This window comes from Silurus meridionalis, chromosome 20 (genome assembly GCF_014805685.1).
Source record: "Silurus meridionalis isolate SWU-2019-XX chromosome 20, ASM1480568v1, whole genome shotgun sequence".
Classification (NCBI taxonomy): domain Eukaryota; kingdom Metazoa; phylum Chordata; class Actinopteri; order Siluriformes; family Siluridae; genus Silurus; species Silurus meridionalis.
The window spans coordinates 6,274,353-6,287,243 of NC_060903.1; the positions used below are offsets into that span (position 1 = coordinate 6,274,353).

General features: G+C 40.2%; 1 protein-coding gene across 1 annotated transcript in view; it reads left to right on the forward strand.

The window, feature by feature from the left end:
- LOC124403159 (CUGBP Elav-like family member 5) overlaps window positions 1–12,891 on the forward strand; it is a 199,840-nt gene that overhangs the window by 94,682 nt on the left and 92,267 nt on the right. The window contains exon 3 of the mRNA XM_046876776.1: window positions 6,111–6,159. Coding sequence (XP_046732732.1) covers window positions 6,111–6,159 — 49 coding nt within the window. The remainder of the gene's footprint in view (window positions 1–6,110; window positions 6,160–12,891) is intronic.

Consider the following 12,891-nt stretch of genomic DNA (forward strand, 5'->3'; position numbering starts at 1 on the left):
ATGCTAGATGACTTCCACACATATCTAGCAGTCGTTTAGGGCATCATACCAACGTAAACGGTGTAGGCAGTGATACATGCGCAATCAAAGGACGATATCCAAGCGCTGATCAGGAATATTACACCCCTATCCTTTACCCTAGTTGATATACTGTAGGTTTAATTATCTATGGTCATGCAAAGTATTCAGATTAATACTTGACAAGTGCTGTGTAGCATCTGTGTGTAATGTGTAATTGAATTAAAAAATACTTTCAGCTTAGAAATGTAACTGTTCTATTCTTATTTATAGTGAAGAAATAAATTTTTAGCATAGGATTAAGTTAAATCGGAAAACATACACCTATACAACCACATACAAAGAGACAATCTCTAAGAGGCATGGTCTAATATGTGCAGTGGATTATAAATGCATTTGATCTTATAGTAGTTTAAAAAAAAATTCTAAGAAGGATGATTCAAATACAGCAATGTGTTGTTTGTGATTACATAATCAGACATGGGCATTTTGGCATACACTATGTATGAAGGGCGTTTGAGTCAAACCAGGAGTTTATAAAATAAGGAAACAAATTTCAAGCAGTGGTTATTTTTCGACATACTTCCCTGCTACATTTATACACCTTTCCCAGCGTTTAACTAACACCTGATTCGGCATAGAAAGATTAGTCAGTACGCCTGAACCACCTTAGGACAGCCTGCTTCACTCCGTCACCAGTGCTGAAATTCTGACCTTTGAGAAACTCGTCAATTATCCATGATCTGGCGTTCCACACTTTGAATGTTCACAGGAATGGTTGCTGTGGGCTGGGAACCACCACGACCGGGATCGTGGAGTTTTATTCTGCCACAATCGCCACCGGCTTGCTCATTAGGAAAAAATTTACATTTATAAAGAACAATCTTATTCATTCTTTATTAGCGCATTATCTGTGTAAAGCTGCTTTGAGACAATGTCAACTGGTAAAAGCGCTTTTCAAATAAAAATGAATTGAATTGATTTACCACTGACGGATGTACGGCCAACTGTGAAACATTTACACCATTCAAATGTCATACTGAGGCTGAGTGTCTCATCACCGTACTGTGTTTGAAGTCTTCTGTAGATATCCACGCGTTTTACGCCTTCGTTCACAAGAAACTTCATCACCACACGCTGTTTCATGCAATGTTGTTTGCCAACTTTATTAACAGTCTCTTGACTGAATTATGTGAACAAATGCTCCGCCTATTAGTAATAGGACACACTAGCCACTTTCTACTGTGTGTAGCACCGACATGCTAGCATCCATTTTTACATCTGTAAAATTAAAAGTCCCGGTTTGAATTGAACGCCCATTGTATAATGTCACATACTGTATAAATAGAGAGGATCATAAGATAATACACAGATATGCTATTCATAAATCATTGGTCTTTTAACAAGGTACATTCAGTGTTAAAATGTGGATGTAGTATTTACCTTGTGATGCTTTTCTTCAGGGTTATTAAATAAACACCAGTGGTTCTTAAGTGTCTGTTTTCAACCTTCAGATTATGTACACTGGCTTTACACCTTGGCTTACAATCAGACCTGCATTTATTTATGGATCTGGCTTCGGACCCTAAGGGCAGTTGAGTATTGAGCCAGTGTTGACCTTTATCTATTCTACATACATCAATAGAATGATGGCAAAGAAATAACCCATATAGGACCATCAGATCTTAATTTTGATGAAGATGTGTTCCAGAGTAGCGCTTACACCTGGTTTACTTTTGTTTTTGTTCATTTTTAAATCGTTTATTTGTCTCCCTACAACTGAACCACAATACACTTTCCATTGACAGAGCTGCCCCTCTACTAAATTTGGCCTGGAGCTTTTTTCTGTCTGGGGACTGATAGGGATAGTGGAAAGCAATGACATACCGTTTAAGCCTGTAGGCTGCCGCTTGGTAGACTGAGAGTCCAGCCCACAGCATCCTGACACCGTTGGGGCCTTGAGCAAGTCCCCTATATGTCTTTGCTCTGAGCATAAAACCATGGGTGATCCTGTGTTTTGAGCTACGATACGTGAAGTGTATTACAATAAAATGTAGGACACTGGGACAATGTTAAAATAAGCGTGGGTTTGATTTGAACCGTGTACCGGAGATCCCCAGTTTTGTGGTGCATTTCAAACCAGCCAATTGGATATTCACCGTGGCTCAGATTGTTCCATATCCCTGACAGTGAAAGACCTTTTAATATAAGCTGTTTTGCTAAAATAATATTTTACCACACCGCTCCAACATAACCTTGGGCACTTTGGTATTTACCCCAGCTAAACTTGGAAAATGTCACTTGTAGAGAATTGGAGTGCAGAGGAGGAGTGTGTATTTAGTGATTCTGGTCAGTTGTGTACTTCTGATGCTTCTGCAGCAGAGATTGATCTTAAGATAGTCATATAAGTGCTTGCACGTAGCAGCAAGACACAAACACATAGGATTCTATTTCGGTATGGTTGTTTCGTGAGCATTGTCTAGGTGAGTCTTGTGTATTCGGGTGCCCAGATTAAACTCTGATGAGTGGATTGCTTCAATATGCAAATCTGCCCATCGCACTCGCCACCTTGCTTTCTCAGTTGTTTCCAATTGTTTTAAGGAAAAAGTGCCTGATGCATCGAAAATCAATCACGGTTTTGAGTTTCATTTTAATTCCCTTAATCCCGAAGGAACTTTGGTGATCAATCTTCGAGAACAGACAGATGTTTATGCTTCTTGAATAAACAGACACAATCCTGACTTTCAGGCAGCATTAAAAAAGTGTTTCCTGAGCTTGAATGGTTGAATGGACTTGCACCACAATCTGAACCACAATCAGGTTGCATCCTGAGATTTCTGGGTTATATGTACATACAAATACATCTAATTAGTTTTGAGGGAATTAACATATTATCTAATAGCAATGATGCTATTATCTAAAAGTAATGATGCCCTTGGAGTATCCATTTAGCTATTTGAGCACTGTGTGTACATGGTGGTTAGATCGATCAATCTGGAAAGCAGTCATGCTTTCGAAAGCATAATGCAAAAGCGAATCAAATTTCTTCTTTCTTTTGCTCAGTACCCCTATTTGAAAAGCTCTAGTTTGGCTCCCTAGATGTTCAGTCTTATCAACTGATAGTGTGTTTGGAATGAATAGGCAATGTGAGCTGCGCCGGTGTGTTCCCTGCTTTCCTAAAGGATACCATGCTGAAAAAGATGCTTTTGCAAACAGTCCCAGCTGCACCATAGGTTGTATCTGAAAGCCTAAAGCGTGTATTTAGACATGTTTGGATGTGCGTAGTGGGGGTGGTGAGCGGGGGTGTCTGTTAGACACGGGCGCTACGCTCCAGTTAGCGCCTCTGCTAACTTCCTGTAGCAGCCCATCGTAGCCGCCGCTTCCTGTTGTGCTTGTGCGGCATGAACCGTGACAGCTCACTACAGGGAAGCATTTCATCATCGCAATGGCGCTACGGGCGAGTGCGGATCTCACCCGCTGTTCCCTCCGTTCTCCCTCTTGTCTCCCTTCTATTTCATCTTTATTTCTCGTTTGCACGCTTACGCTCCTGTTGTTGCATTCGGCAAAACAGGCGATGCAATTTCCCCTCTTACACACGTGAGGACTCCAATGAATCGAATCCCACCTGCACACCACCAATTAAAATATTACATTCGACTCGATTCGAGTAAGATTAAAAAAATATAATAAAAAATCCTCATCAGGCATTAGATGTGCGAGAAGCGAGTCGTCTCGTACCCAATTTCATCTCCTCCGCCACATCGGAGTGTAAACAAATGCAAATGCGTCTTCCATGAGTTCTCTCCTCTCGCGCTCCGCTTCACGGCACACACTCCTTATTCTTCATATAAAGGGTGACTTCATGCCTGTGTGCGCACCAAAAAACAACCTAGTGTGAGGGGAGAAAAGAAATCATCCACCAAAAATGACAAAGAAAAGCAGGAGAGCGATCAAACAGGAGGTAATTGGAGAGAGAAAATGATGGAGTAGTAGTAGTCGTCGATGAAAACACGGCGCGGGGGACTGTCTTGTGTTTCGCGTATTTTCAAGCACTATCCAGTGTAGCTATATCTCCACACAAGAGATGAGTACACACAAGTCTGCTATTTTCTTTTTCACTAAAAGCTATTACTATTTTAGCCCTAAATACCTCTCAAAATATTATACAATATCTCAATATTTATGCCATTTAGCAGACGCTGTTATCCAAAGCTACTTACGTTTATCTCATTTATACAACTGAGCAGCTGTGGGGTTTGAGGTCTTGCACAGGGGGCCCAGGAAAAGGTTGGCGTGGCTCGGATTTGAAATCATGACTTTCTGATCCAAAGACCAATCCCTTAATCACCAAGCTACCACCTCCATCTTTAAACAAATAAATAACATATATAATTAAAAATGTAAGCAATGTCTGGTTTAGTAGTCAGTGTGTCCTGGGAGTTTTTACAAATATTGGTGCTGTATATAATGTTTAAAGGTTTTTCTAGGCCCAAAATAATCATGTAATTCTAAAGATACCTTAAAGAAGATATTACTATACCCATGCTATAGATCTGGCTACTTTATTCCCTAAAGATAAACAACACACAGCTAATCTGTTCAATTTGATTGGCTTATTAAGTGAGTGTTTTTCGAAACAAACATGTTTGAACTACCAGTGTGCAGTTAGTCCTAGAGGATGATTGGTCCTCTTATCATCACCGCTAAAATAAATCACTGCTAGCAGAGAAAGATTTAGCTTAAGCAGCGATACCGTATTGTGGGTATTTTAGCAATACTTAAGCAGCTAAAGGTGCAGATAATGCCTTGATTGACAAGTCTATAGTTTGTGCTCATCTCTCTTTGCTCATTTGTTCGATCTAACCCAAAAGTACTACAATTATTGACAAAGATTATTGAAATTTTGCGTACGATATAGTTCGCTGAAATTAACTCAAGGACATGACCTAACAAAGGAAAATCAGATTTTACGTTTTACATTGTTGTTCCAAATAAAGGATTTGTGAGTTCTTTGTCTATAAAAGAAGCAACAAATAGCACAATAAGTATGTCATTTTACTGCGCATCACCTTACAGAGCTCTTGAACATAATTCAGCTATCATGCCCATTTCACCCCCAATGCCCTGAACCATTGGCTGTGGGTCACATGACAAGTTAAAAGCATCAGTAAAAAGCTGTATGATTGGTCATTTTAGTGCTATTCACTATATGTGGCAGATACTGGTTAGTTTCACAAAACGTTTGTATTATATTTTCTATACAGTTTTATTTTACATGACCACAAAAGAATGTGTGTAAACTCTCGCAGTTTTTTTTAATTTTATTTTGAATTAAGAAAATTTTGTATAAAGCCATTTTATATTTTATATTCTTATAAAATGTATAGTAGATTACATTCCAAAAAATCAACTCTAGATTTTCTCCCAGTGTCAGGATCTCTGCAAACAATATACACATTTCATCCCAACGACTGTATAAGATACTGTATGTGAAAATGAAGTGATGAAGGATGATGTGATGAAGAAGAAAATCACAGTTATGGACACATGCATGCAACTTCACAGTGAAATCCATACACATAACCAGTGACAGCAGTAAGAGTCAGAGAACAGGAAGCAATAACTAAGGAAATAATGCTTGGAACTGCATGAAACACTTGGCAAGATATTGCATGGAGGAAGACACCAGGATATAAAATAAAGCTATTTAATCAAGGGCTACAATCAGGACACGTGCACGCATTAGCGGAACAAACTAATGGGAGGACAGGGGAAGGGACAAGGGAAAGGGCATGTGAACAACAGAACAAATGGAACGTTGATGGAAATCTATCTTTCTTTCTTTCTTTCTCTTTTCTATATATATATGTATATATCTATATATATATATATATATATATATATATATATATATATATATATATATATATATATATATATATATATATATGTATGCATGTGCAAGCGCTGTTCTAAAGTTTGGTGCTATATTTTTCCATTCAAAGATTAACCTTCCTTTCTCTCTCTCTCTCTCTCTCTCTCTCTCTCTCTCTCTCTCTCTCTCTCTCTCTCTCTCTCTCTCTCTCTTGTAGATGACACGGCCTATTCAGGTTAAACCAGCTGACAGCGAGAGTCGTGGAGGTATGCCCAAATCTATTACTTCTTCCTTCGGCTAATCTCGTCCTCTGTCTCTTTTATATACCTTTTGCGTTCACTGATGTTAGCTTACACTTAAATGCTTCTGTTCTGTTGGTTCTTATATTCACTTTTCTCTTGTGCTCTCTCTCTCTCTCTCTCTCTCTCTCTCTCTCTCTCTCTCTCTCTCTCTCTTTTCACTCCCTGTCTCTCTCTCACACATACACACTCCTTTTTTCACTCACACTGTTTTTATATGTGGTTTCATTCTGGATATTAGCCTTGACCTAAGTGATCTTATTCCTTTTGCTCATGTTTTTTCTCACTCGGTGAATGACTGACTCATTCTCATTCTCTCTCTCTCTCTCTCTCTCTCTTGCCCGAAGCCTCTCTTGCTTTTGCACTTCTTCGCTTCATCTCACAAACTCACTTTCTCTACATCGCACCCCACCCCATTCTACCCCACCTCCTCCTTCGCTTTTCCTCTATCCCACATTTTTTCCTCCTCTCTCTTTCTCTCTCTATTGCGCTCTCTCTCTTTCTTGCTCTGTGATGGCTGTTGTGGGATTTCATTTTGACTAAAGCGATTGCATTATTGAGTGAAGAAGTGTGTGTAGGCCACATCCTGGCCCTGCCAAGTGCATTACCATTAGACAGTAAATTAAAAAGTCATTAGAGGAGTGAGTGTGACTGGAGCCTGGGATTTCACAACCCTGCCTGCTTTTGTTAAATATACGAGAGGGACGAGAGCGGAGAATATGAGGAAAGACGACTTCTCGGTGCACAAAGTGTGATCAATAAAATAGCAGGGACTCTTGCCAAGATTGTCAATTTTCTCTGCTTTCCGTAAAGGGGGGCTGAATGTTTGTGTGTGTGTGTCTGTGTGAGAGAGAGAGAGAGAGAGAGAGAGGGAAGAGGCTGTTGTTTGTCAACGTGCAGATCGAAAAATTACTTTAAAAAATGGCATTGTTAGAACTTTTTGAATATAAATGAGATGATCATTTGATACACAATAGACACTAGCAGTGTACTGTTCAGAGCACACACACCACAGAAAGGGGAAAACGTTGCTTTCTTAAATAAAAATAAAATCAACTGGCAGCCATTCACAGTGTATTCCTGCCTCATACATCAAATGAGAAGGTTACTAAAGATGAAGAGACAGACAGACAGACAGACAGACAGACAGACAGACAGACAGACAGACAGACAGACAGACAGATAGATAGATAGATAGATAGATAGATAGATAGATATTTTTCCCAAAATGTTCATGAGACCAAGTAGCAACTCTTCTTATGGTCCAGGATTGGGTCATGACCGAGTGTATGAGGACATGGTCTAGAGATTAGTAAATGTGCTCCAAAAGGAAATCAAAGCTTTCACATGAATTCTTTATCTTCTGCGATAACATCTCTAGGTTACTTATGCAACCTTGGTTACATAACATAGATAAGATTTTGCGTCAACAATGCTTTGAACCACCCGTGTAATCAGTGAAACGGAAAAGCCCAATAAATAAAAGCACACGGCCGAGGTATAAAAGCACATGCCGTGGAGACGGCTCTATCTTCAAAAGTGTAGGAAGCGCTCGCAAAGTTGCAGGGAGTGTGACACTGAAACGCAGCATCTCGTTCCCTCCGGGGAACCAGGGTTACATACGTAACGTAGAGACGTTCCTCTTTGAGAATTCGAGCTGCGTCAACAATGCTTTAGGAACGAGTGTATAATACCACCAGACTGACCAATCCCTGCCTAGTGTGGATGGACACAGGTGGTTAAAAGAAAAGAGGGGCCAGGAGTGGCATGGATATCAAGGCTCTAGGACCTGACAAAGGTCAATGGGGTAGACCAGCCTGCAGAATTGCAAATGTCTTGGAGAGACACTCCAGAGGAAAAGGCCTTAGAGGCTGCGACACTTCGGGTTGAGTGAGCTCTGACAGCGAAAGGAGCGGATAGATCAGAGGATTTATAAGAGGAGTGGATAGCAACCACAATCCCCCTGCTGAGGGTCTGCTAATTTGCAGGGAGACCCTTCTTATACCTATATCTACCTATACTTATATCGCAACAGGAGGAAAATCATACAGGCATAGCCTCGGTCACGACTGCACCATAGCGTCCAGTCCGAGAGGAGCTGGGTGAGTGAGGGAAAACCAGAGGGGACAACGTGAGGTCTCTTGAGTCACAAAGAGGTCCACTTGTGCTCTGTAAAACATCCTCCATATCTGCTCCACCACATCCAGGTGGACCCTCATGACAAACCAGTCCTTGGGACTGATTTGAGACAGGATTTGTTTCCACGTGAGCCTCTTGAACCGGAACCTCATTAGTGAGCTGATTCCAAAAATAGGACGTAGCCCCCCCATCCTTCTTGAAGTACTGGCTGTAGAACCCGGTCTCTCTGTCAGGGAAGGGGACCACCTTGATGGCCTGCTTTCTCAAGAGAGTTTCTTCTTCTTGTTCTATAACCAGAGCCTGCTCGGGCCCTACCAGAGTGGGGCACACCCCGTTGAATCGAGTTGGACAGATTTGCATGAGTAAACACGTGGTTCAGAGCATGGTCACGCAGAGTGTTGTAGACGCAGCTCGTGTTTCCGAAGGGGAATGTCGGTATTATGCAATTTTGAATATTTGGTAACAGGACAGTGGTTTCTCATCATCCTGGTATGTTTGGGTATTTGTACTATTGTCCTTGTCCTGTGGGTATGAGTTGAGCTTGAAGAGACACAGCAGTTTAATGTACATTAGCAGCAGCCTGCGAAATGTTTTATAGTATCTGTGGGCATAATATACTGTACTGCCCAGCAGTGTGCTTATTAATGGAAAAGGAGAAAGAATATAGTTCCCACCTGTCCTATTAAAGTGTGTATGTGTGTGCGTGTGTGCGTGTGTGTGTGTGTGTGTGCGTGTGTGTGTGCGTGTCTGTGTTAAAGGGTCAGCCAGGGCTGGAAAAGCCTCTCAGTATTTCTTAAGCTCTTGGGCTGCCATTGTCTCTCTTTCTCTTTTCGAATACTATAGACATTATTTGATTTCACATTCTAATAGACTAAACAGATCGATACAAAGATTTGTTATGTCTCCAAGCTTGTGTGGTAATGTACATGTGCATGAGATTGCTTAGAAAAAAAAGCTCTACATTTAGACCAAGACCTTATTAATCCAGATAAATCTGAAATTCCGAACACACTGACAAAAAAATCAATTTAAATGACCGAATATCAGTAATACAGTATCTCATGCTAATGATCAAGCAAAACCCAAATAAGGTTTTATATCCAAAATCGTAATGCCTCTGAGCCAAATAAAGTCTGCTGAAAAGAGACAGAAACATATCTTGTATATTGTAACTGAAATGATGCCTTTGAAAACTATTACAATCAATGGAACAAGGGCACCTTCAGCACTGAGTAGCACTGAGGGGAATGAGCCAACCATATTAGTTACTCACATACAATACATTTCACAAGAACACTTTGGGACTTGCGCCAAAGTGCACACTACATAATTTCAGCCCCACTTTCCACTTTTTTTTTTTTTTGTAAATTAGCAATCACCAGCCACTTTTACACAGTCACTAATTGCTTCACATGGCCACATGGCTGCTCACATAATGTAAATTTGCACAAGACAATGTTGCTACGTTGCTAAGCGTGTGTTTGGTTGTCCTCATTGTTGAAGAATGAAAGAGGGAAATATTGGCTAAAACGCAATCATTCTCGATTTAAAGAAATGAAAATATTGAAAGCAAATCGTACTTTTTCCACTGTTGACATTATAGGATATGAAACTTATGCAGGTCTTTAACATGGTTATAGAAAAATCTGTATTTGTATAAGTAACTGTACTACAAATTTGTACTGTTTCATGGTTCAAAAACTTGAAGAAAATGACAAATTCCACATACTGAAAAGATGTTTATACAACGAGAGCGCACACGACTGGTTTTCACTTTGTACAAAAGGATAAGAGTGTCAAATGCAGCATAATCAAGAGATTTGATGTGCAACATTCATTCATTTATTCGTCTTCTGTACGCTGCTTTATTCCGCTCAGGGTCACGCCGATGTCTGATGCTGTATGCTTTAATAACACAAAGAAAATGTTTCATCTCTTCATCTGTCCAGACAGCACATGAGTGTCCTCCGTGGCCTTGTTTATGGTTATGGCATATCTAGATGTAGACAGATAGGAATACCTGTAAAGTAATGAAGAGGAAAGCGAATGCAAGAGGTGTATATTTTAACACTGGAACACAACAATATCTATGGGACACATGTGAAACAAAGGGCCTGGTTCCAGATGAGATTCAATACATACTAAGTGCTGGGTGATCAGGTGATGTTCATTTGCTGATGGATTCTGTAATTTTTGTCCATAATCTTCACAATAGCTAGATGTGGATAGAAAGAAATAGATATACGGTTGATAACCTCCAAATTACATGACTTACATCCCCTATGTCAGCAGCGATTTGCAAACATATTGCTTTTTACGTTATTGTCTCTCTTTCTGTCTGAAGAGAAAATAAAAAATACAGCCCTTACCTATATTTGAAATGCTATCCCAGAAAACCAGGATAAATGCTGCAAAAGCTTTTACAAGGGCACCTCCATTACCATGGAACGTGTAAAGATTTTCTCTATTGTCTCTAATCCAGAACACACACACACACACACACACACACACACACACACACACACACACACACACACACACACACTTACTTATAGTAGTTCAGATTGGAAATACATATGTATGTATATATACAGTATATATTTACAGGTGGTCCCTGACTTAGGATGGAGATGTTAAGACATGACCTAGCCTACCCAGGAGTCTTAAAGAATGATGATCAGTATGGGGTAGTATACTGTAATTTATAGATAAAAGAAGAGAGAGTCAAGAGCTTTGAAACACCAAAAAAACTAAAAAACCTATTACTCCAAGACAACTGAACCCTGTCGACCGCTGGCAAGAGTAAGTGAGATACGTACATTCTGGCAGTGTCCCAACATGTACGAGAATTCAAATGCAGTGCATATTGCTATCGTCATCGTAAGATAGAAAAATTGTAACTCGTAAACTACTTGTTTAACCATAAACTAACTATCAACATCTCCATCTTGTCAATATAAGAAATTGTAACTTTATATGAAACCAGTGATAGGAATTAAACACAGACTTGGACATGGCTTTGAATTTATATTAAACACAAACACACATGAAAGGCACACTTAATTGGGTTGTAACATAAATATACTGAATGGTGTGGTGCTTCAGATATGTGCATATCTGTATTTGGATTGAAAATGTACAATAAGGTAAAAATGCCAGTATTGAGAATCTGGCTGTATCACTTCAATATCGAGATACGAGGGAATCGTCTAATCCTGCATGTGATTTTATTTCCCAACATATAAACAAGTCAGCAGGCATCATTTCAACTCACAGTCCTGATCAAATGTTATAAATACGCACACACTGCATTTCACTGTAGGTTCGCGTTAAACAAAGGCAGTCTTCGTTTGTTGCAGGAGATTTGTGTTTGGCTTTTCAGTCGAATTAAAGTTCGAATCTAGACTGAACCTTTCAGGGAAAGAAGTTCACCTCGTATTAAAATCTATTCGGACCACATTATCTATTCATTTGTAATCGGTTCACTAATCCTGAGTCACGTCTGTGCTAACACTGCAACGGTCAGGAAGCCGTGTGGCACAGCTGCACTGCCACTGTGGCGAACTCACTCTCCTTGCTTTGTCATAAAATGATATTTATCCCTCGCTCGCCTTTTCTCCTTGCAACCCGGCACACGGAGACGCATCCGGAATACCAAGTGCTTTTCAGCGGCCCTAACAAAAGAGTCTCTCTGCATGTGCGTCTCCGAATCTCAGCCGAATAGAGACGCCCACTTAAAGGGGCTTTTGTGCCTTTGATGTCTTATTCTCTCAGACCGCTGGCTGCATTCTGTATGTATAGATGTGGAACGTGTGTAAGTGTGGGGGTGGGTGTGTGTGTCGAAACATACAGGTTCGCTGAAGTCAAACTGAATGACCTCCTAATTGAAGTTGTTATGGGCAGGCAAGCACAAAGAGGCACACACAAACACACACACACACACACACACACATAGACACACACACAGTTATATAAGCCTGTGTCATATTCACATATGCAAGAGCTTGCACCAAGATGACCTTTGAGAGAAATGGATGGACACAGACCTCTGTGTGTGTGTGTGTGTGTGTGTGTGTGTGTGTGTGTGTGTGTGTGTCACCTGGGCTGCATCAGTACTAGCAATCGAGTTACCAGGCATTAGGAATGAAAGTGTCAGCATTGACACAGGCCAAAACATTCACACATAAGAAAAATCACCTCAGGATATTGATATCCAATTATGCTAGTGCAGTTAAGACAGAAATGAAGGCATGTTGCCGATAACTTATCGGAACAGTTAACGCAGTTAAGGTTTAGTTTTCGATAGTAGCTGACATAATTCTCTTCTAATAACACAACCCTGTGTAGTGGTCTTCTGTGATCTTCTTTCTGTGGTTTCTTTGCTAACTATTGAGCACAAAGTAGTGCATGCAAGCTGTGACTAAAATCCCCACTTTTGTCGTTTTCTTCATTACAAATTTGATACTGGCTATGAAGGTTATTTAAATGTGTGGAAATGGGTTAGTTGTTTTTGTGTGGAAAGAGTGTGAACTGCTAGCTCAAATGCTAAGCATTAATCAG